This window comes from Panicum hallii, chromosome 3 (assembly GCF_002211085.1).
Source record: "Panicum hallii strain FIL2 chromosome 3, PHallii_v3.1, whole genome shotgun sequence".
NCBI lineage: Eukaryota > Viridiplantae > Streptophyta > Magnoliopsida > Poales > Poaceae > Panicum > Panicum hallii.
Window position 1 is genome coordinate 11,044,764 of NC_038044.1, and position 24,956 is coordinate 11,069,719.

The 24,956-nt window shown below is 47.0% G+C and overlaps 2 protein-coding genes and 1 pseudogene across 4 annotated transcripts; all 3 read right to left on the minus strand.

Annotated features, from left to right (window-relative positions):
- Positions 1-417: 417 nt before the first annotated feature.
- LOC112887478 lies at positions 418-2,223 on the minus strand (annotated as a pseudogene).
- A 169-nt stretch (positions 2,224-2,392) lies between these two features.
- LOC112884689 lies at positions 2,393-10,175 on the minus strand. 2 transcript variants are annotated; one of them, XM_025950169.1, is made up of 9 exons: positions 9,540-10,175; positions 6,848-7,455; positions 4,155-6,754; positions 3,936-4,011; positions 3,752-3,822; positions 3,597-3,662; positions 3,431-3,520; positions 3,170-3,346; positions 2,393-2,640 (listed from the first exon to the last, which is right to left on the minus strand). In XM_025950169.1, exons 1-9 carry the CDS (start codon positions 9,977-9,979, stop codon positions 2,605-2,607), a joined length of 4,164 nt encoding a protein of 1,387 aa, XP_025805954.1. In that variant the 5' UTR covers positions 9,980-10,175; the 3' UTR covers positions 2,393-2,604. The 2 variants fall into 2 exon arrangements, with proteins under 2 accessions (XP_025805954.1, XP_025805953.1); XM_025950168.1 differs by having other exon boundaries at positions 4,155-7,455.
- An 11,272-nt stretch (positions 10,176-21,447) lies between these two features.
- On the minus strand, positions 21,448-23,778 carry LOC112886274 (anaphase-promoting complex subunit 10). Of its 2 annotated transcripts, none has more exons than XR_003227365.1 (6): positions 23,537-23,778; positions 23,382-23,442; positions 23,204-23,296; positions 22,736-22,806; positions 22,003-22,164; positions 21,448-21,883 (listed from the first exon to the last, which is right to left on the minus strand). XR_003227365.1 is itself a non-coding variant. In XM_025952117.1 (6 exons), the coding sequence occupies exons 1-6, from the start codon at positions 23,740-23,742 to the stop codon at positions 21,814-21,816; spliced, it is 606 nt and encodes a 201-aa protein (XP_025807902.1). In that variant the 5' UTR covers positions 23,743-23,778; the 3' UTR covers positions 21,469-21,813. The 2 variants fall into 2 exon arrangements, 1 of the variants encoding a protein (XP_025807902.1); XM_025952117.1 differs by having other exon boundaries at positions 21,469-21,883; positions 22,060-22,164.
- Between the last annotated feature and the right edge of the window lie 1,178 nt (positions 23,779-24,956).

A 24,956-nucleotide genomic window follows, 5' to 3' on the forward strand; every position in this document is an offset into this window, starting at 1 on the left:
ATAGTATGCATGAAACATATGCAAACTCGAATCTCCCTCCCTCCATCAAAATTAGGCGTATTTTGTTATTACACAATCACTGCTCAAAAAATGTTACTGCAAAACCGTCATACAAATGTCTCGAATGCTGAAAGGCTTCAAAACACTCTGCTAATACTCGATCAGCTTTCCCATTTCTTAGGTGCTTCCGGATCATTCAACAATATTTCTTACAATTTGCTTCAGTCTGGCGAAATTCGGAAGTTGGTCGTGTACCATACGCTCGCTAATCACATGTGTGTGACGTTTTGGGTTGCACACAATCAAGTAAACTTTGGCTGTGTTTAATCTATGAAGTTCAGATTTGTGTTTAACTTTTTATATGTGTTACAACGAATGGTAGTAGTCATAATTTTGTTTAAGACTGCTGATGTCCATTATGTTACTTGTTACCGGAGTATATGGGAAAAGCATGCACGTCAGAAATACATTACACCATTTTCTGTTTCAGATCATCCATCACCATCAACCTTTGCAACGGCAGCAGAAGAAACTGAAGCCTTAGAATCAATGTCTTTGGTGAACCACGGGCTTCGGAGCGCGGCAGTTGCCGACGGCCTCTTGTCGGCGTTGCAGGAGAGGAGCCGCTTCAGGACGTCGAATCCATCCGCGGACAGACGCTCCTTGGGGAAGAACTGTCGCAACCGGTTGCGGTGGCGCACGGGCGGCACAGTCACCGTGCCGGCGAGCGGGAGGGACTTGAAGGCTGGCCACGACCTTGGCCCCGGCACGCCGAGCACGCTGAATATCCGGAGGACCACGTCGTTGTCGTCGTTCCCGTCAAACAGTGGCGTCCCGGTGCGGAGCTCTGCCATAACGCAGCCAAGGGACCACATGTCCACCATGGCGGCGTAGTCCGTCTTCCCCAGGAGCTCGTACGGCGGCGGATTTGTGACCAAGGCGGCGAGCCCGAGGTCGCATATCTTGACGGAGATGGGCTCGCCACTGGCGCCGGCGACGACAAGGATGTTCCCGGGCTTGATGTCGCGGTGCATGATCCGGCGCTCGTGCATGTGCTTGGCCCCGCCGAGGAGCTGCCGCGTGATGCGCCGCACGTCCGACTCCGGGAACGGCCGGCCGCCGCGGAGCCGGCCGTCGTTGAGGACGTCGTGGAGGTTGGGCCCGACGCCCCGACGCACTCCATGACGAGCGCGACCTCCCTCGTGCCGTGGTTGATGGCGAGCGCGTGGAGGTCGACGAGGGACGGGTGGCCGCGGCAGGCTGCGAGGAACTCGGCCTCGCGCAGCGCCTCGTCGGCAGCGTCCGCGCGGGCTTTGGCCGCCCCGGCTCCGTCTGGCGCCGGCACCGGCACGCGGAGCGCCTTCACGGCGACGGCCTGGCCCGTGGCGCGGTGCCGCGCCTCGACGACGGCGCCGAAGCCGCCCTCGCCGAGCGCGCGCGTCGGCTCGTAGTCCGCCGTGGTCCAGAGGCGCCGCCGCTTGCACCAGCCCGCCCCCGCGCCGGAGGGGTCGTCGTCGCGGTCGAGCTTGACGCAGATGGCGGCGGCCCGCTGGGCGAACATCGCGAAGCGGCGCGGGGATGCCGGGATCGAAATGGATGCGGTCACCGTTGAGGACGTACTCAGATACTATACATATGAACAAACCGACTGCCGCCACGGCCATGACGGTGCGAGTTGCGTTCGGACTCGGAGACGGCGGCGCGGTCGGCGACGAAAAGGCAGAGCGAGGAGGCATGCGGGACGAGATGGTGCGGATTCACATCGCATGCTGCAAGCCTTGCCTGCAATGCGCGTACGTCCTTTGATTTGGGCTCCGACTCTGGCCCAGCTCTGGTTACAGTTGGGCCTTTTGAAGGAAGGCACTTGAGTCCAGGCCCGAGGAGCGGCCCAACTCGTGGCGATGGTCCCTCTCTGCTCTTGTGATAAATTCGCCGCTTCTTCGTGCTCTCGACAAACCAAACCCTCAAATCGCATCTACGGATGACGGACCACAGCTAGACGAACCACCGTCACCATCACCCTCCACGGATGACGACCCACCGTCAGCGGCGGCGGCCGCCGCAGTGCGTAACAAGTGGACATCTCCCGGCTTGCCATTGCCGCCACAGAGGACTGGAGCAATTACAAGATCTTGCGCCGCTGCCCCTGCACAAACCTTTGCCATATTTCCTTCGCCAATCATCGCTTGGAACTCCTACGTTTCACGGCTATGATAGGCATTCGTCACTGGCTTCTCGCCGTCCGGCGAATGGCCACTTCGAACCGCTTCGTGGCCTGGGGGCGGCGACACCAGCCCGGCCTTTGGCCCTCGCAGGCGAGCAGGTGAAAAAGTATTGCTGCTGCAACAGCTGTTACTACTTCAAGGTGACTTGCAGGAAGTGGAGAATGATCTGCCATAAGACTAGGAGCAATGGAGCTCTTCTACTGAACTGATTTGAGTCAAAGGTTAATAGCCTGCAGCATTGGCGCTGTTCCTGACATGGATATGTAGAGCTAGAACTGCATATTTACATCAATATTGAATGAAGAAACTAACGATATCGCTATATTATAAGTACTAATGAATCTCCTGCCTCAAAATAAACCGCAGCTTAGCTTCCATCCTAGCGCTCCTCCGAAGTGAACTTGTTCCAAGCATCCTGCAAAATAGGAGAAGCCAGTGAGCAAAGTTTCCTTTTGCAGCTTGAATTATGACAACGTAGCGCAAATAGGAGTGCAAAATGGTAAGACTGCACGTCCAGAACACCCAGAGTTCCAACAAAGCAATCGGAAAGTATATTAGGGGGCACACCCAGAACACACAGAGTTTCACAGCATGACGTGTATGATAACTTGTAAAAGCATATTTGCAAAATTGCAATTGCCCCCAACAATTGTGCGATTGCACTCGGCGAATGTGCAGGTTTATTTTTCACATTGGTGTGATTAGCAGGGACGATATTAGGGCACACCAGCATATGATTAAGGGACAAGGGGAACCATGCATGAAAAAAGTGCTGGACGTTATCACAATCAGTAGCATAATTCTGAATCATATGTAAAGAGGAAGTTCTCAGAAAAATTGCAAAACCATAAAGGTAAGTTTTCAGAAATACAGCCAGAAACAGAAAGGACTGCTATAATTTAGTCCCAAATGACCATAATATTTAATGTGGACAGAGCGTGTACCTTAAGAAGGTCAAAAACCTTCTCACAGATGTATTTCTGTCTGATTGTAGCACCCCTTTGTTGTAATTTATCTGGATGGACACAGAGGGTTGCCTTCCTGTAAGCTTTCTTCACAGCAACAGCTGTAATCAGATCTGTAAGTGGCACCGGTTGCCAGCCACTATCGGCACCAAGAATCTGCCAGGGAAAACAAAGCAAAAATGATAACCTTTACATGTTCTACATGAAGGATTTAAAGATGCATGAAATTTAACAGCTTACGTATTGCAATGTGGACAGCAAGGCCCTCAGATTTCCTTCCTTTCCATTTGACCATCTCTTAATCTCAGGATCCAGGAACTCAGACAACCTCTGAAATACATAAACATTGATACTATGAATAAATGCAGATACAGTGAGAAGGTTCTCTTTGTGTGTATACTCTTACATGTTTCTCTGCTTGCTCTCTTTGAGCTAGCACGTCCCGCATGTTCTTCTCAGCAAGTGCTTTTGTCTGAAAATAGGTAATATGCATCGTCACCAAACTATTGATGAATAAGGCAAAATAATGAAATAAAAAACAGAAACAAATATCAGGTATACCACACGCTCAGCTGTGCGTTGATGCCTCTCTAGTCTTGCTTTATGTCTTAAAGCCGACTCAACCTCAACCACTGCAGCCAAGAAATATCAAAGAGCAGAAAGTAAGCCGAGCAATTTTTTAGAAATCCCGTGAAGCTTCCTTGGAATGTAATTAATAATAAAGTATTATGAACATATTAAGTACCTCTGTTGCCGGAATCTGGGTTTCTACTGAAATTACTGGAAGTTGCCCTCTGAAACTGCGACTCTTGTCGAATATCCTGCATCCAGAACCAGGATTTATATCTACTCAGCATTTTCATTAAAAAAGGGGGAATAAAAAGAAAACAAGGTTGCATAGTAGCGTCTGATTTCTTAAACTGCATCACAAGCTGTACCATACTAATGAAAAACAAACACCTACCTGATTGGTTGACTTAAAACCCTCTTTGAAAGAGGATCTGTACCGTTCCCTCCGTTCTCTTGCTTCTGCAAGAGCCTTCTCAGCCTTTGCCTTTTCTATTGCCCGCTCCCGAGCTTCTGTAGTTGCTCGCTCAACTGCCGCACGTTCTGCTTTTATCCTAGCTTCTCTAGTAGCCCTTTCAACAGCTGCTTCAGCACTTGCTCTCTCTTCTTTCTCTCTGGCTTCTGCAGATGCTCGTTGCCGTGCAGCAGTAATCCTTTCCTGAGCCATTTTTTCTGCCTTTTCACGAGCCTCAGCAAATGCTCTCTCGTGCGCTTCTCTTGTCGCTCTTTCAACAGCAAGTCTATCCTTTTTCCGTTCCCTTTCCCTTTCCTCCTCTTCCAATTTTCGTCTTTCCTTCTCTTCGGCAAGTTCTCTTTCTTTCTGCAATCTCCTTTCACTTTCTTTTGTTTCTTGTGTTTTCCGAGAAGACCCATTATCCTTTTCAGTTGTATTATCTGCTCTTGTTATATTCTCCCTCTCTTTGGCCCTCTGAACTCCAAGTGCGTCTGTTTTCCATGTTTCTGCTGAAACTGGTAAGGGACCTTCAGCAGATTTGGTTAGATCATGCAACGTTTCCAAGGGAGACGGCCCATGCTCTGCCTTTGATATCCTTGCTGTAGTGTCTTTTTCTTCAAATTTGCTTGCCCTGCTCTTCTCTTCACTTGTAGACCTTTGTGTTGGTAATTCTCTTTCTCTTCTGTTGGAAATCTCTCCAGTTTCTCCAAAATCAGGAACACTACAAGATGTCTGAGACATAGTAGAGTTATCGTTTTGCACCGAGTGCTGCTTGCGAGTATACATTTCTGAAGAGGAAGCCGGCTCCTCCTTCAAATTGATAGTTGTTCTGGTGGCACTATAACTTGCAGCTTTGAGGATAACTTCATCTCCTGGAAAGGATTCAGATCCAACTTCATCACAAGTTGTATCACACTTTGCATCTAGATCATTTCGTCCTCTGTTGGTACTTTCAGGTGACTTCTGGTCCTCCTGGTTACAAGGAGCAGATCCTTCTTCACTACCCATCCTGTCACTATTTGCTAATGGGGTTTCATCTGCTTCTTTATCATTAACATGAGAGACGAGTCCATCCATTCCTTCTTCCACTTTCTCCGCTTCACCATGACCAAATGATCCATGCATTTCTTGATCCAATTCTCTTTTAATCAAATTGCTAGCTACCTCAAATACATTCAGCATGTTTGGTTCTTCTCTGTCTGCAAAACTATCGTTTTGTAGAATAATATCATTCTCATCTTCAGGACACTCGGCATCCAGATCCACAACTATTTCTTCAGGGTGTGTACATGGACTAACTTCCTCCTCAATTTTGACTTCCTCAGGAAGTACTTCATTTATCTTAGCACCTTTGTTATGCAAGAGTGATCCACCAATAAAACTGAATTTTTCTCTTCCATAAGTTTCAGCTTCCTGCTCGATTTTACTCGATCTCGGTCTCAAGAAGGTATCACATGCATCAGATTCTTTAAGTTCTTCTAAAATCAATGATTTAATGTTACTTCCCTGCGAAGTAGCAACATTAGATACATCTGAGGGTTCCTGTAATTTTTCATCACTTCCAGAAGTGCATGGCATCCCGTCATTGCATGGTACTTCTTCCACTTTACTGTTTGTGTCCTCCTGTGATGTTCCTGCTACTGGACTTACTTTTGGGATACTATTACCAAGGCCTCTAAAATCGCTGGCATTTCCTGATGAGCAAGCCTCTGGTAATGAACCTGGCATATCCTTGATGATATCCAGCTTTGTGGAGGCATCACTCGTAGAAGGAAGATCAAGAAACTCATCGGTATCATGGCTTTCCTTAGCAATTTCCTGTGTTACAAGTCCCTCGCTAATTGAATTATGAGTTTTTCGGTGTGCCATATTTTCCATAGAAGGTTCTAAAATCACGGACACCCTATCTTTGTCCACTGGAGCCGTCTTGCCCTCTCTCAGATTTACATGTTCCACCCCCAGATTCCTGCCATCATTAACCTCCCAAAGTTTTTCATACCTTGCCAAGTCAGAATCTGCTGCGCTCAGTTCAGTTTCACTATGATCATTGATGGCAGTAGTAATGGGATTAATTCGCTCGCATTTATCACCCTCCCTTGTGGCTTCATCAGTTTTGCATTTCTGATCATCTCCAGTTAGCTCAAAAAAGTCATTACCTGACTTCCACATGCCTAATTTCTCTAGTTTATTGGAGGTTTGACAATACTCAGTGGAGCATTGCATCATCTGCTGAGGCTTCTTCAGTGGAAGTACCCTGCTTCCATTATCATCAACATGATCAAACCTGACTGCACTTGGGCTTTTATGCTTGTCAGACAAAGAATCATCAGGGTTCTTTTCTTCTTCCGATAACTTTTTCACAGACAGTTTTTGTTCGGATGTATCCAACTCTACAGATACAGGAGCCTTGATTTCTGTAGACCTCGTGCTTCTATGGTGACATGACTTCTTCCGCAATTTAAAATTGTCACCTTTTCTCTCTAACAATTCCTTTGCAGCCTTTAACCTAGCTTCAGCAAAATCCATTGCCTCCTTCATAGCAGCTGAAGCAGAAGTGGGATTGGCATCAGATTTCTTGTCAGCATGAGGCATGTTGCTATTTGAACTGGTATGTGCAGCAGAAGTTGGAGTGATACCTCCTTTAGCTGCACTTTCCTTCTTGTTGAGCAGTTTAGGTTGTTGCCTCAACAGTGGCTGTACTTTGATTGACTGTATCTGTGCATCAGTGTCAGATACCCGAAGAAATGCATAATCCGGTGTGACAGTACTGCGTGTTGAATGACTATCAGAGTTCTTGTGGTTTTCATTTACAGAAATACTTCCAGAAATTGGTGTCCAAGATGGACTTGGCTGCTTCTGATCAACTACAAAATCACTCTCCGGACTTTTCGCACTCGCGCTAGCAGAGCTTGGGTTCTTGTCATTATCGTCATTGAGCATTGTGCCATTGTCAATTCTTGAAACATGATTTGTTGCTGGACCATGCGACAAATTGCGAGAATCAATCACAAAGTCCACCGAAGGTTCAACTGTGCAGGTCGTCATCTCAATTAAATCATTAGGTCTCCTCTCAGTAGTCTTGTTATATGACATTACAAACTGCTGAGTTCCCGTCTCCGGAGAGAAGGATACTGGAGAAAACTTATGGTCGTTGAAGTGATGATGATGATCCAGATTTTGATAATGTTGAGAAAGCATAGGAGGCTCATCCTCCAGGTGGCTGGATTCCTTTATGATCGATGATCTGTAAATACAAAAATATTAATGGTAAATCATGTGACGGAAATGAAGTACACACTCACTTTAACTGCCAGAGCAAATTCCAGGGAAATAAACATGAATAAACTACAACAATTGTGGTACACTAGACGTTGTGCTGTACAGAATGCAGATACAGATGGTAAGATCAAACCTGAATTTTTGTTGGTCACATTTTGATACATATTATTTTCAATGAAATGCACCTCAAAAGACAATTAATGCATAGGTTTGATGGTAACTACTGGCAGTAGATATTAAAACTATATCATATTGACGTCACTCACTAGTCTTATCAGCATACTGACAGAATTGGTGCTGCAGCACATAGACACCAACTTCAGTCAGAACATAGTAGCATGAAGTCTCACTTGCAAAAAATTGCAACACGACAAAATATCTATACGTTACAAATTACTATAAACTAACTGCATAGCACCACGTGCCACCTAAATTAGCTAAGGGCATTGCTTCCCTTTCCATCCAATTCGACCATCCCCGCTGTTTCCTTGGAACCAGATGCCAATTTAGATGTAGACCCACCACACACCCTTCCCACAAAACATAAATAATCCTAAGTCAATCCCCCTGCCCTCCAAGTAACACCACTGTTCAGAACTGACAAGACCTATAAAAAGGAAATAAAAGAAAACGGTAGTGTCTGAACCAGATGCAAAGGAAATCATCCCACCCTACCCACCACACCACACCCCGTGGTATTCATTTATCTTGCAATGAACCTGGCCAACTGAGCTCACCAACTTAGCGGATGTAGTTTGTTAGCCAGCAAGGTCATGGCACACCCGTCTTTAAAGCATCCATTCTCTAGCAGTAAGACAGTAAGACACATCAACTGGCCATGCTAAGGTGTGGTGCAACCACCTCTTGCACTGACCTGGCTGGTTTGCTGCACTACCATATCCTCTTTAACTACATTGCTCAGTTCCATATGTTCCTATTCTGGTGTGACAGCGGATCCTGCCTCAAGAGGAAGCAAGGATTTCAAGTTGGTAGCTGCTAACAATCACTGGCAGATCTTTCACAAAATAATGGAGAGGAACGCAAACTCCGTTGTTGCTATAGGTGTGGTGGGGCCCATGATAAAAAAAAAATCTCAGCCAATGGTTACATGCAATCTATCATGGAAGACCTATTACAACTGAGCAAAACAGGGAAACTACGCACAAGAGCTAAAAACACAAATCAAGGTATGTCCATTTCTGCATAATACCATATGACTAACCATAGAAGAGCAAACAACATCGTATATGGATATATAGGCATAAAGCTTACACTTAACTTTAAGAAGCATTGAAATTATTTAACTGTACCAAGTTTGGTCCATGAAATTCCTTCCAATCATATGAATTTCACCCACAGCACAGCACAACATTTCTCATCATTCATCCTACTCTTATTAGCTTTGAATACCGTATGAGGATCTCCACCAGGAGATTTATAACCTAATATATATATATATCTTAATTCAAAGTTTCCAACAGTATGTAACCGCATGAAATAAATAAAAAAAGCTTGCAAACAACATGTCCTTAACAGAGAGTCAGAGACCCCAGATACTATAGGAGCACCATAAAAGTGTCAATACAATGACAAGACCTGATGGCACCATTTCACGCTAACCCGAATAATGAGCAGAAAAGGCGCTACTTTCCCCTCAAAGAAGGCACCTTTACGAATCAAAAATTCCAAAATCATACAGGAATGCTTAATGCTGCATACACAGCTTCTGCAACCTTAACACCCTGGACGGCGAGCAAAGGCTAAGAGTGTGGCTTAAAAAGGAGGATTGAAAGAGCCACCTTTACGAGAAGGGAAGATGCAAGAAGGTAAAAGGCCCAGAAATCCTTCCCCCCATCTACCACCAGACTACGACATGACACAGTCGCATTTCCAAATGGAGAAAGGAAATCGTAAATCACACTCATCTCCGCCTTTCAAATCCGTGCCTCTAGAGTCCAGACGAAAACTATCAAAACGGGAGCGAACGCCACAGTTCACCTACCCGGAAAACAAGTTAAGAGGCGCAAGGGAGGAGGCAAATGCACAGACCTGGAGCTCGAGCTCGACGGCGACGTGATCTCCGGCTCCCTCTCCGGCTCAGGGGGGTCCGGCCCGCCGAAGAGGTCCTCGTACGGCAGCGCGAAGTCGGCGAAGTCGAAGCGGCCGAAGATCTCCCCGTAGTCCCCCTTCCCGCGGCAGGCGAAGAAGCCGCCGTCCTCGCCGACGGCGGCCGCGGGCGGCAGGTCGAGGTACGGGATGGTGCACGTGGCCGCGACGCCCCCGAACACCTCGGCGTAGTCCAGCGGCGCGCCCCCGAACGGCGCCGCGAAGCGCGGCGGGCCCCCGAACACGTCCCCGTACGCCGCCCGCGCGGCCGCCGCCGCCGCCGCTCCTCCTCCCCCGCCGGCGCCACCGCCAACCCCCGCAGCAGCAGCAGCAGCCGCGGCGGCCTTCCGGTGGTGCCTCCTCTCCCTCCGCGCCGCGTCCATGGCCGCCGCTGCCGCAACCGCCACGCGCGCGCTAGGGTTCCACCGCCGCCTCCCGCTCCACCTTCCCGGCGCGCGCTAGGGGTTTGGGTTTGGGGGAAGAGGAGAAGGCGGGCGAGGAATGAAGGACAGGAGCCGGAGGTCGGGGAGTGGGAGGCGAGCGCAGGGGTGCAGGCAGGTCTTTACTCGGGAGTCGTGGTGTTCGGGACGGTGCTTGCCACTAAAAAAAACTGCTGCGAGTCCTGGGGGCGCGCCGTGGGGCCGCGGCGCGGGAGAGGTGCGGCTGCGCCGTGTTGGCTGTTGGCTGTTGCGTTGCGGCCGGAGAAAAGGCAGCGGAGGGGAGGGGAGGGGAGGCGAGGATGGAAATGCGGAATGGATGGGCGGAACCGCGTCGGCGCTTGTCGCTTCCTGCCTGATGCCAGCTGCGGCGGGCGCGCGCGGCCTCCGGGCGGGCGTTGGGCTGTGGGGAGCTCGCGGGGAGGGAGACGGCGGCTTTTTCACCGTGCCGACTGAGGGTTCGTTTGGTTGAGCCGTGGATTCCTGAGAATCTGATTTCTGCTGTCAGCTGTGGAAAATCAGCTGTGAGCTGTCGGCTGTGGGAAAGCTGAAAGCCGTTTGGCTGAAACTGCTGCCAGCTGTGGATTTTTGGTACAATTGTCTGTTATACCCCTGTTATGTCCCTGAGTTTAGTTTTAATGTTTATATGTATTCATTAGCAGTGAAGTATTAATATGTATTCTTATTAATTAAAATAAGGTACATTTAATAATATATAAAAAAATAGTTAATAAAATAAATGTATCCATATAATTAGTTCGATTAGAGAATGGTAATATATAGTTAATATAAAATATAGATAGTTTACAATATAATTAGTTCACGTAGTTTTACATGAAAGATACAAAGTGGAGTACAATCATGATTATGTAACCAAAGCATTCGCTATGTTGTCACGAATGGTATTCATAGAAATCTCATTCTCCTCCTCAAGAACAACATCATCATCTTGAACTTGAACTACTTGTTGCCCTTCATTAGCATCGTCATCCTCATCCATAGGCATGTAGTCTTCATTTTCATCACATTTCTCAAAATCATCATCTCTTAGTGCACTATCACGAATGAAATTGTGCAATGCCATGCAAGCCATAATGATCTGCGCTTGTATTTCAGGTGAGAAACTTGGTAATTTTTTCAATATGCGCCACTTTTGTTTAAGGACACCAAATGCACGCTCAATGACATTACGGAATGATGAATGTAAGTAATTGAACATCTCATACTTCCCTTGTGGGGCACGATGCCTACGAAGATGAAACTCCGGAAGATGGTACGTGCTACCTTTGTATGGAGCTAGATATCCGGTACGGTTCGGATAACCGGAATCCACTAGATAATACTTGCCTATAAAAAAATTGATAAACAACATGTTAGTATATACTAGACACGTAAAAAATCTAAAATGCATATGAAACTAGCATCAATACCTGCAGGTGGCTTTGGAAATCGATGACCAAAGTTTGTCAAAGCATGATTGAGAATTCTAGTATCATGTGCAGATCCTGGCCAACCAGCAACCACAAAGGTAAACCTCATATCAAAGTCACATATGGCCATAATATTTTGAGATGTGTATCCGTGTCGGCATGTGTGATTAACAACTTCATCATTAGGCACTGAAACTTCAATGTGTGATCCATCTATTGCACCAATAGCATATTTGAAGTGAGGCCAGAAACGATCTTCTCTCAATTTAGGATGAACAGTACTGAAATTAGGATCCTTTGGGTTGATATTATCTGCAGATAATTTGCCCAAACATGACAAGACTTCTTTGAACTTCATGTGAACTGTCCATAAAGATCTTACAAATCGATTTTCCGCTTGGGAGAATGATTGAGGGCCTCCAACAATCCACAAGAACATAGCAAGTGACTCTGTAGATGAAACATTGCATGTTGACTTCAATCCATAAGTGGAAACAAGCAAATCATGGAGTGACCAAAAGACTTCAGGAGTGACCCTAAACATCTTGTAGAATTGATTAGGATAAGTTAACAACTCCTCAAACCATTCCATCCCACTTTGTTGAGGATCTCTATACGCACTTTTGTTTAAGTATCTTGTGGAATATTGGTCAGCTAGGTACCCAAGACTAGCAGCTTGGTTAGATAATTCGGCTACAAGCTGTAGTCCCTTGCACGCTTTCTTTGTCAACTCTTGAAGTTCCAGATCCATCTATAAAAAAAAGAACATTTTACAATCAACAATGACATACATACAAATACAGCAATTGCATACAATCAACAATGAGACATACGCATTGATAAAGGTTCTCAAACATACATTAATAATGGTTCTAAAACAAGCAAATATTCTTACAAGCATACACGAATAATGGTTCTAAAATAAGTAAGTAATGGTTCTGAAACAAGTAAATAATGGTTCTCGAACAAGCAAACATTATTGGAAAAAGAAGTCTCCCTTCAACTCTTATGGCAGCTGCTTCATCTCATGCTGCCTCTGCAACCAATCAAGTCTCCCTCGAAGTGTTTCAAAAGTTGCGAATAGCTCTCTAAACTCAGGTTTTACCATGACCAAACTGGAAGTATGCATAAGAGCAGTCCCCTCCTGCACCCCACATTCTTTCACCATCTTCATAGCTTCTGCAATGGTAGGAACATTGCTTGTCGTACTTTTCGACGAAGCTTCAATGCTTGTGCTTATCTTGTCCACTCCTTCTTCTATCTTGCTGCAAGCTTGCTTGTACAACCGTAAGAATGGACTGCTCTTGTCTTCCTTATCTTCCACACTAGCTGAGGAAGATGCCTTGCGCTTCTTGTCATTTTGGTTCCTCATATCCAGATTTGCATTGGATGTACTTCTTTGTATCTCTTGTACATCATCATCAGTTGAGTTTGCACAAAAGTCTCCTGGTATGGTGGCCGATGCCCCTGTGACATGGGCACTTCCAAACATAATGTGCAATGATTCTAAATTAGCCGGGCCACATTTTTTAAACTGCACATGCTTACATTTCCTTCCATTTGGTGGATCATGACATTTCTACAATCAGGTACAAAAGAAGCAAGTGAGCTATTGTCCAACAATCATAAATAATAAGACACTAGCTACACAAAGTAGTACATACCGCAAGATGTTCTTCCCACCATTTGTCATCACAATCCACTGTTTGTCTCGTCTCATTCCATCCAAGTCCGGTAGCAGCATTTTTTAACTCCATAAAAATAGAGTAATTTCTTTTGAGGTTGTCCCATTTATTCTTGAATTGCAAGTGTTCAAGTTTCCGGCCCGATTCTTCCAAGAACTTAGCTTCGACATTCTTCCAACCAACCTTATTAAGGTGACCTAATGGCCTATGACCCGCAAGAACTTCGTTTGCGCATAATTCACAAAAAAGCTTCACATGAGCAGCACTCCAATCTGCCTTTTCACCCATTCTAATATACACATAGAGAGCAATCATAATTTATAACATAGTTCCAATTCATCAAGTAGAGAGCAATTGCAGTAGCAAAGTTATGAAAAAGACAAAAACATAAGTAAGTGCAAGTTATTAACAAATGATGAGATCTAGATGCCTACTGGTTCCCCAATCAAACTCCGAAGATGCAGGGCCTCGAGGATGAGCTTTCAGGTACTGGGTCAGCTGTCTCTTGCTCTTGATCTCCTCACCAGTTGGGGAAACAAAAATGACCTCAAACTTTCCACCTCTAATCTGGGCTGGGTGTTCCTGCAAGAATAAGTGCTTATCATTGCAAAATAAGAGAGATAAAACAAGACAAACCGCACTCTTCAGGGCTGACAGAACCAACATCTCCATATTTAAGTACAAGTATGCCAGAGTATCAACTTAATACAATGCCATTAACACATTGAAAAACAATGAATTACATGGATATGTTTCAGAAACATGCACTGCAGATTCCTGTGTATATTTACACCTCAGCCTTTAAAATACCTTTGAGTTATCGCCCAAGTGACAGCAAAAATATGGCAGCTAGATGAGTTTGATATTTCTCTTGTATAACTCTATGTCTCACCTTAAGTATCAACTATTTAGCATGTTTTTAAGTCAGGATATTGAAGATATGAGTAACATATAACACCCATGTTCGAAATAAGGACTCAAAGTAAGAAAACTTTCCCGATAAAGAAAAGGATGTATTTCAGTAACATGCCTGGTTAATACTCCATACCTTCACGCAACAATCGTCACTACCACTTGCCAACTTAGTAGGGTCCACTTCAGAAAAACTCACAGACCAAGCTCTTTTCCGATGCTCTGTAAACTGCGTGAATCCTTGACCAGAGCTGGCATCCCATAACTGCATTTCACAATAATAATTAAGTTAAATGAGCAGTGCTGAGTGTTAAAAGGCTGAACAATAAGAAACTGCTGCTTTTCACATAAAGCAACTAGAAGATGAAACAGTCTAGATATGAAATGGTGTTATTGGTCCATCTTCATATGTGTGCAACAAACTCAAAGAAGAAAATGCAGTTCTCAAACAACGACCAGTATAACCTAAAGCTCACCAAATAACTTCACAGCAATTATTTTAACAATCAATCTATGTGTGCTCCCTCTCAGACCATAATAGTACAGATAACATAGAAGGCATTCAAACAGAAGAAACTGGCACATGCCACAGCAGACACTATATTGTCCTAACCAAAGCTACAAGTTCGAGGAAGGGGATCGGATCGATTACCTTGCGAAGACTGTCTTCCCGATCGGACCGATTGCGGGCCGGCGCGAGCGGGGCAGGGGGGTCGGGGCGGCGGGGCAGGGGGGTCGGGGCGGGGCGGCGCGAGCAGGGAGGGGGCCGGGCGGCGCGAGCGGGGAGGGGGCAGTGGGGCGGGGTGCGCGAGCGGGGAGGGGGCCGGGCGGCGCGAGCGGGGAGGGGGCGGTGGGGCGGGGCTGCGCGAGCGGGGAGGGGGCCGGGCGGCGCGAGCGGGGGGTCGGGGCGGGGCGGCGGAGCAGGGGGGTCGGGGCGGGGCGGCGCGAGCGGGGAGGGGTCGGGGCGGGGCTGCGCGAGCGGGGAGGAGCCCGGGCGGCGCGAGCGGGAAGGGGGCGGGGCGGCGGGGCAGGGGGGTCGGGGCGGGGCGGGGAGAGCGCGGGGCGGCGGGGCAGGGGGGTCGGGGCGGGGCGGGGAGAGCGGGGAGCGGGGCGGGGCGGCGGAGCAGGGGGGTCGGGGCGGGGCGGCGGGGAACCTAGCGCAGCTCGGGAACGAGCTCGGGAAGAAAGAAACGCGAACCGGTACGTGTGTAAGCGGTGGCATGGCGGGTAAATTTCACCGAAACGCGGTGAAATCGGGGTCGGGGTCGATTCCGCGCGTGAACTGGGTAACGCATCCGCGTTACGAGAATCGCTGCGCCGGTGCAAACCCTTTGGTTCGAATTTTTGCGTTCCAGACACGAATCTGGCGTGAAACGCCCAACCAAACGGACCCTGAGAGTGAACCGCGGCGGGGTTTTGTTTTTGCGGTGGTGGGATCGATCATTTTACCATGATTCTAGGCTAGATTTTAGGTAGGAGTAATCGTCTTGTTTCTGATATTAATGCTTATTAGAGCAATTTTAAGGAACTCTCTATATTTTTTTTTATTATTAGAAATAGAGATTTTGATGGTAAAATATCCTCTAACAATTTCTCCAAGTGATTATCTAAATGTAACCATTCTCCATTCCATTCCGCATTTCTCGCTAACTAACGATAGATAACGAAAATAGCTTTCTAGAGTATATATAAAATATAGAAAAATTGTTGGAGAGTTAAAATATATAGAAGGCGATTTTTATGTAGAAGGCTCTCCAAATGATAATTTAGAGAGTGAAATTTAGAAAGACTTTTGGAAATGCTCTTAGAATGTTTATAGATTTATATGATAGCAAATCTAGTGAAATTTATGTATCAATATTTATGGTTCTATTTTAGGATGCATGAGACGTACGTGCGTGCATGGATTTCGCCTGCGCTGCATAGATCGTTGCCTCGACCGGCAGATCTGTGATGAATGGACAAAAAATAGCTCACCATAACTATGTCACGACGTAGCAGTAGATACGTCTCGTAAGCATGGCACATCAAGCGGTTTAACCGGATGGTATATCTACTTTTATCCATCACAGTATAATTGTATTCCTGTTTTTTCTTTTTTTTCGTTTCTTGCAAAGTTTCTTGAAACTACCACCCTTGAGCCTAGTCCCTCCTCTTGCCTCACTGTGTTGATAATATTAATGTTTAACTCATCAAGCAGATACAACTGAGAACAGCTTACCATAAACAGAAGCAGGCAGAGCAGTGCTATGCCCAGGGCTATCTAGCGGTCTAGCCGCATGAACCTATTGGACGGATCATGTTCCCTCCAAAAGGATCGCCCACCAGCGGGTTAACCGGCCGGGTACTGTTAGCAGAGCTGCAGCTGCAGAGGCGTCCAGCTGGTCAACCACGGTCCTCGCACCCAGTTAGGCCCGGAGAGCAGGACATGCTGGTGGGTTTTATTTGTCACACTGCGTGAGGCCTACCTGCCCCATGACCCCGTCTCGCCGAACGTTACGCCTACGACTGCTGGGACCAACCGAATCAAAGTCTGCACACTGCTGCCAGCACGGCGCGCTGCCATCAGAGTCAAACCGGGATCGGGCCGTGCACACACACAACGCATGGGATACCTCAGCCACGACCAGGCTGAGTTCCCATCCCATGGGCGCGCGGTGGCCGCCCCTGCCCCCCTCCCCTGTTCATCATGTCCTCGCCATGCCCCGAGCACGACGGCTCCAGTTCATGGCGAGGACTAGCCAGATCGCGCTCGCCACCAGCAGGCACTGTTGGGGTGAGATCTCCGTGAAAACGATGTGCCCGGCAGAGAGGAGCGAGGGAGGGAGTGGACACTGGACAGCGGGTCTGGTGGGGATGGTCGGCCGAGGGAATTAATCCGGGAGAGCAACCGGTCCTGAGCCATCCATCCAATGATCTGAGTCGGAGCTCCCCGCGGCGACGGACAGGCCGGGATGGCATGCTTGTCCGCCTTTCCCGCGTCTCGCGTGTCGAAAGCAACGGGGATGTCTCCGGCAGCCGCCCGGCACAAGAGCACGAGCGCCTCTCTTCTTTCCCTGAGACGTCCGATTCATGGTGACTCGGAGTTGTAAATGCCATTGTCATGCTCAGCGTAGATCTTAGGCGCGACGTCTGTTTCGTGGTCGTTGGTTGATTAGCTGATGGGACATCCGGACCGGTCGATTCGAGATGGACGGCGGCATGGTCCATGGGCTGCGTCCTGTGGAGAACCCAACGGACCAGTCGGTACGGTTGCAACACGGCGTCACGCCATGCGAATTGTGCTCCGATCCTCCAGCCTTTGAGGTTTCAGGGATTAGGGTGATGATGCGAAAGTAATCCGTACGTTCAGGGCGAGGGGAACTGACGGGACGGGCGCGGTTACTTGCACGCTAAACCTTGCCGCGACAGACTGACAGCGAGAGGAAGAAACGGCCATGGCGATCGAGCGAGCGGACGAGGGACAAGGTTGCACGCGTGCGTAACCGGCCGCCCGTTCTCTGTAAAAAAGAAGCGCAGGTGCACACGCGCCCCGTTCAGGCCTTGCCGGCCGGCCGGCCGGCCAGATCGCCGCCGGCCTGGCCGGGAGCAGCCCGGGCAGGCGGCACGCTGCATCTGGCAACCGTGCTGGCCTGACGAGCGGCGAGCACGAGCCATCAGTGCTGCCGATCTCTGCTTGCATTGCCCGAGCTGAAATCATCCATGGCGCGCCCTGAGCTGCATGATGGAAGCCCTTTTGCATGGCAATGGATGGTGCCCGAACACGGCCAGTGGGCGGCCTCATTGGGCGTCCTCCTGCTCCCTCGGCACGGAATCATTGCCCCTCTTTCCGGTGTCCCTTCCACATCATTCCCCCAGCCCTAGCCTGCTCCTCCAAGATAACAAAAACTAGCAGCTCCTCTTCATGGCAAGCGACACTTTCATTGCGTCCGTTAACAGTCCAATCCAATCCAAACTGGCCCTTTAATCCCTTTCGAGATTAATGGCCCCCAAACGTTCATGCCCCCCCCCCCCCCCCGACGTTGACCACACCAGGTTCATCAGCTCAGCTGCTTGCTTGGTCTGCTGCTGCCAGTGCCATGGGCGTCGCTGTCGCTGCTCTGGTGTGGTGTGGTTGCCGATTTGGGCATCTGGGATTAGAATATCTGCCCAGCTGTGAGCACGAAGCCTGGCCTCTCAGATCCGTTTGTTGTGTAGCTGTTGTGGTATGGTTGTTGGGGCAATATTTTACATGGGTCCAGGTTCGCAAAAAAAACAAGTGATTTGCCAGGAATTTGGTCCGGGTTGTGGTTGGCTGCATCCTAAACAATTGGATTTGTCTTTGCTATTGGTTTGAGTTAGTTTGGACGTGCCTACGTGGGGGAAAGTTCAGCCTAATTATTGTTGGGATGGGTCTGCTGGACCGACCTATTCTCCTCTCCAGGTAATAAACAGATGGCCAGATAGATGTTCTTGTCTCTTGGCATCTCTCTCCTTGCGGTGTGGTGCGGACTGTCGGGCGGCAAGCTTGCAACAGTTGCCTTGTCTCTACTGGCTAGTGGCACTATGCGTACAGATGCAGTGGGATTATGTCACTGTATATGTCTGTATCAAGTATCATCAAGATCTAGCATCAGCTTCTCCATGCACGTGTGAACAAAAATTTAGGTCCATCCCTCAATCAAGTGATGGCATGACTAAAGGCATTTTTTCCCCATTAGAAATTTGTAGAAGCTAGTATTCAATTGAAAGCTACTACTGTATTTGCAAAAGAAAAGGGCAAAACGTTAACGAATGTACATCTGAACATACCTGTATTTGGCCCCTCTTTGCCTGACCAAATCAGTAGACAGCCGAGCTGATAACAAAGAAAAGCCGTATGCATCCACAGTGGAAATCTCCGGCACCTGCTGTCAGTTCCCGTGTAAAAAGCCGCTGATTTGATCGAAAGCTTAAGATTCCCGACGCGCATCAGGGCCTTGACGAATAAATTAAACCAAATCCCGCCGCTTTGCTTGGAGGAATCTGTGCCTTAGATACAAAGAATGCGGAAAGAAAGGGCGAATTAGGAGGGCGTAAAAGGGATCGATTCACTCGTCTGATCACGAATCTGGGTGAGATAGATGGATCCATCATCTCATATAAGCCCCCTGCCTGCTTCCTTTGCTCTTTGGAACGGCGCCGTGCGTTGCTGCGATTCTGAAATTTGAATTTCTTAACTGTTCAGCTCGCTTTTGAATCGACCGGCCATGTTCTTTAGACGACAGGACCTCAATTCCGGGCTTTCACTTTCTCATGCAGTGCTACATCCCATAGGCCATAGGTTTAAAAACAAACATTCAGAAAAAAAATAGATTCAATAATATAAAGTAGTTTCTGGCTTATTAAATATCAGAGTGTCTTAGATTAATTTAAGCACGACAGTAGCTAGTAGGACCTGCTTTGGAATGCTAGGGATATCCGACGCAGGTTAGGGGTGTTTAGTTCCTGTGACCAAAGTGTAGTTTTTGTCACATAGGATCTTCGGATGCTAATTAGAAGGTCTAAACATCAAATAATTATAAAACTAATTATATAAATAATTCACAAGATAAATTTATTAAATCTAATTAATCTATTATTAGCAATATTTACTATTTACTGTAGTACCATATTGTCAAATCATGAACTAATTATGCTTAATAGATTTGTCTTACAAATTAATCTCTATACATGCAATTGATTTTATAATTAGTCTATACTTAATATTTCTAATTAAATATTTAATGTGATAGGGATTAAAATTTAGTGAACGAAATACCCGTAACAACCGGATTGTCTTTGCTGCTGGGTCCCAGTAGAACAACTCTGCACGCTGTCAAGGAGCCAGGCACCAGCTCGTGTGATCATTGACGGGCCCTACACGCCTGGCAGTATTCTAGGGGTACTTCCCCCGGTCGCCTGCTGTGCTGACCCTATGCTTATAATTCTGCCCTACGCTGTCATGTGGAGTAGAAGCATTTGTTTACGACTTGTTTAATCCGCTAGTAAACTATGGTGACGTGGAAAGGAAGCAAGACATCCTGATCATGTCTCTGCACGTATTAATGCCCCTGCGGTACAATTGTTTCTGGGTACAATGCTGAAGAATACGGTGGATTATTAATTGGAACGTGGGCTGGATTGTAGCTTCGTCGTTGCAGGCACGTCCTGGCGACTGACAAACCTTCTGCTTCTACTACTCCCTCCATTTCCGAGATGATAGTCTTATTTTTAAATCTAAGATTTTTACAATTGATAGTCTTGTTTGAGCCCATCCGCTCGTTGCGTCTCGGGACCAACGCGAATTAACTGCGTGCAATTAAATTTGCGGCGCCTGTTAAGCACCGGTATCTCAGGAAACAGATGTTTTGTACGTGGCCCGTGAAAGTTACCGCAGCATCAAAGCATTAAAGGTTGCTGAGGTAAATATTGATGGAATAAGTAAGATTGATAAAGCAACGTTTTTACCTTGGTCATTGTGCCCATCTCAAATAAGACTATCATCTATCATCTGTGAATGGAGGGACCGAGGGAGTATATGAGTATAGTATATATAAATATATTATCTGTCTTCGCACGAACTCAACTAAATCGCACATGTATATCCTCCTGCGTGGCTGTGTTTCTTTTCTGCATTCTTTATCTCTCAAAACACTTTTCTACTCCTTTTCTTTAACTGAACTTTTCACATTGATGAAGGGCTGGTGATTGCTGATGTGTAATGTCCAAGGTGAAAGCAACACGGGAAATTGGCAACAAGAATTGACACCCTCCCCTGTCCCGCGGCAGCGATGGGAATGGAATTTGGAGAGCAGGGGCAGCAACAGACAGAGGCTCGCTGCTCATTTATGCTGGGCGGCTGGACAGGCGGTTCGGTTGGTTGGTTGGTGTGTGGTGGCGGAAGAATCGGCGCCCTTCATCGCCAGGACCATCTCCTCCGATTCCGATTCCCTGTCCACCGCCACAAATGCAATTTTCAGCGCACAGCTGTTGCCTTGTCCCTCCCGGTTTCGCAACGCGATGCGCGGAAAGGGACGGGGGAGCCCCACAGACACGCGCCCTTGATTGCAATTACTGCTAATGCCACTGAGCACGTGCCACGTGGACTCAAAGTTTCCACTGCAACATCAATAAAGTCTCATCAGTCATCAGACGCCGGACAGTGTGTACATTTGTTTTTTTTTGTTTATGCGAGAGAAAGGTTTAACACCAAATGAAAACCAAATGGTGTTTCTTTTGCATCATCAGGCCCAATTTCAACAACTTTAGGGTGCAGTGCACGGCCCAGCCCAGGGTTCGTTGGGCTTCCTGCAGTACAGTACAGACCTGCCGGGTTAAGGCCCACGTAAATAAGAACCAAATTTTCTTCACAGACAATCATCATAAATTTCGCTTAAAAAGATCATCATAAATAATCTATATCAAATGAATCAGGTAGGTGTTAGAAGTAGTTAAAAAGGTGCAACGGAGTTCCCAGGACGATATTCTCCCAGAGAAGCTCTCATGCACATGAAGGTGAATAATGTTATACATTCATGGATACAAATTGTTAATTCGTACAGAAAATGTCAGTTCTCCAGTTGAGGCTTGAAGGGGCAACTAGGGCTTCGACAGATGCTTAAAGTGTTGAATCCTACCTGCACTGATCAAAGCTTGCGCTTGCAAACCTTAACTCTGAACTGTATAAGCTCTCTCCAATCTTCAGCAGGCAACTCCAGCATGGAGGATTACAGACAACTAGGTTTGCTGATTGTCATCTAATGGTGGAGTATGTGATGAACTCCCTGGAAGTGAAATGAAATGGCTGGTGGGGAACAGGATTCCTGAAAACAAGAAAAAGCATAACAATGAAGAATTTAACAGTACAAATTTTATTACGCCAGTATGTGACATGGGTACAAAAGTCAAGTCCATAAATAAATCTCAATCCAGTCAAACGTACTCGTATTACTAAACATTAATACACAGGTAGGTGGGTGCTTGTATGGTATCCACTTACGGTCTTGGCCCATAGATCTTGATCTGTCGGATATGAGTGTCCCGCCCGTTTAGGTGATTGGACAAAATCGCAATTTGGAGCATAAATGTATGAATGAATGTTTCTCTGCAAACACAAGCAAGAGGGATAGTAATATATCATTACAGCAGTGAAGTGACTAAAATCAAGTAGTATAATGTTTAAACAGAGCATCACTTCCACTACTTCTTTGAAATAGTTTCACCTCCTAATATATTAGTGCACTAAATTCTTGACGCAATTCACTAGATAAAATATCTTAATTCTTTAGACTGGAGTATTCTGGCCGGATTATACACCAACCAAAAATGCAGATGTAGTTATCTGACTCAATTGGGTCAGTATCAGACGAACCTGACAGGCTATCCAAATCTTTTCAAAGTCAAAAGACAGATTCAAGAACAATAACAAACCAAGAATGCCAGATCGAGTCTGCATATTTTAGTCCTAACTCCTACCACATATATAAAGAGATCATACTCATAATACGCAGATTCTATAACCTAAATGGATAAGCATGTGAGCATATGGTTGCAAGCTATGTATTTTGTACAACAATATTTTCCAGATAAAAGTCATCCTAAAACTTATGACAGACTCTTCCACTGCAAAATACAATTTCAGGAACTAGCATTCATCTTCAAGTTAAAATGCATACCGTGGATCAGCCCCAGATAATGATATATGGACCCAACCAACTGGCTTTGCAAGCTCCACAGTTTTAATTTCCTGGAATCATTAGAAGATATATTGTAAATTATTTGTATCATGGCAATATTTGTCAGTCAGTTAGCTCAATATTCTGAGCACCATTACTTGCAACGCAGAAGCAACTTTCTCCTGAAATGCCAGGCCATGTAACTGTATCTAACCCCTAAACAAGGCATGTACACAAACAGCTAAGTTACAGTTACAGTATTACCAAAATTTTTCAACCAAGTTGAATAACAAGGCAAAGTAAGAAAAAAAAAGTCTTTCGCAGTATAATCTTGCCTAATTGACAAGTATGCTCACACTCAGCTCTCTGCACATAAGTTGGACCAACCAATCGACATGTATAATCTTGCCTAAAATCTACTGCAACTGATAAGCTTCTGAACATAGATGTCGTGGTCAAAAGGAGTACCTTGAGGTTGTGGAAGCCATCCCCGGCCCGGATGGAGATCTTGCTCGGCGTGTAGCTCTCGTCTAGCTTGAAATCCACGTAGAGCACAACAAGCTGCCGCGGAACACAAAACAAATTAACCCCAAATCTCGCGAATCAAACAAGCCAAAAGGAACAACGTCTCTACTGAAGCAAGCACCTGCAGCTGCACCTTCTTCTGGAACTGGATGTTCACCAGGTGCGGCTGCGCGCCGTCCGACCTGACCAAGTGGCCAAACCCAAATTAGCTTCCAATTTCTATTACTCCCACGAAGCAGATAAACAAAAATCGAGTGGTGAGTGATTGCTACTCACTGCCAGTAGGTGTCTAGGTTGTCGTCGCGGAGGGCCGCGACGCCGTTGCCGGCCTTGCAGGAGCTGACGCTCCACGCGCCCGTCTTCGCCATCTCCCGCATGTCCGCGTCCACAGTCAGCTCCGGGCTTCCCTTCAGCCGCCCCGCGGCCGGCCCAGCCGCCGGCGCCGGGGTCGCCACGGCCTCCTCCTCGGCGTCTGATTCCATCGGCGCGGTGAGAGGGGAAAAGTTGGGGTAGCTTTTGGACGGCTTGTGCGGGGAAGTAAAACGGAAAAGGAAAAATAAAGCAAAGCAGCCCGGCCCAACATTCCCTGATTTGAGGTCTGGGCTGGGCCCATATAATTTGAAAAGGTCGGAGTTGTTTCCACATTTATTTTTCCCTCTTTTTCTGCAGAACACTGACTCTTTCGTTCACTGAAGATCCTATTACAAGTGAGCAGTTTTTTAAAGAAAATAAACTCAACACGTGGAAACATTTTGTTTGGTTTTGTCTCACGAATTTTAGTATTTTTCATTCTCTGTGCAGATGTAGACACTCCCACCCACGCGGCATCACTATATCATCCATCGAACCCAAGTTGGTTAGAAGATTTAGATGCGCAATACTGGCACATCACACTATCATCTGGCTTCAAACCACAGTACTGTTTGCCTCAAAGAAATATGGCATCTTGGCGGACCTGAAAACCATCTAAAACCTGCCTAACTTTCAGCATCTCATTTGCACACCACAGAAAAACGAGCGGTGCCGCTGCCACAGACGTATCGGTATTCTTGCTACATGCAAAACTGTTCTTGGATAACTTGCTGCATCCAAACCCCACTGTATACAGTGTTCTTGGATAACCTGAATGTACAGTAAACCAGCCGAACACCAAATTTTCAGATCAAATTCGTCCTTTCTGTCACTCACCGAGGTGCCAAATTGCCAGAGGCGACAGGGAGGAGACATTAGTAGGAAAAAAAAGTATTAAATTACGAGTGAAAAAAGGCACCAGACAGAGGGCGTGGAAAGAATAGGCAGCTTTCCGGCAGATAACGTGCCCTGATATGTATATATGCTGAGATCCCCGGTTGTTTTCATCATCTGCTATCTCCAAAAGCCGGGCGACCGACGATATCTTATCACCGGGGAGCTGAGACATCGATCTCTCTCTGTAGCCGCCGATACGGAGAAATCCTACTCGGCAGGTAAGATGCTCCCCGCAAAGCCAGCTCCCTGCGCCGCGTGTGGCCAGCAGCGCCTCGTCTCGTCTCAAGATTCTTCAGGGAATTGAACGAAGAAATTTCTCGGCAGAAAAATGCAAAGATTCTTCAAGGGAGGAGGGAGCACATGGAGATGTTCTTGTTGCTGCAGCTTGAATCCTCGAGTCCGCGGAGGTCGAGTTCGCATCCTGCCGATCGAGAGGAGAGGGAGTAGT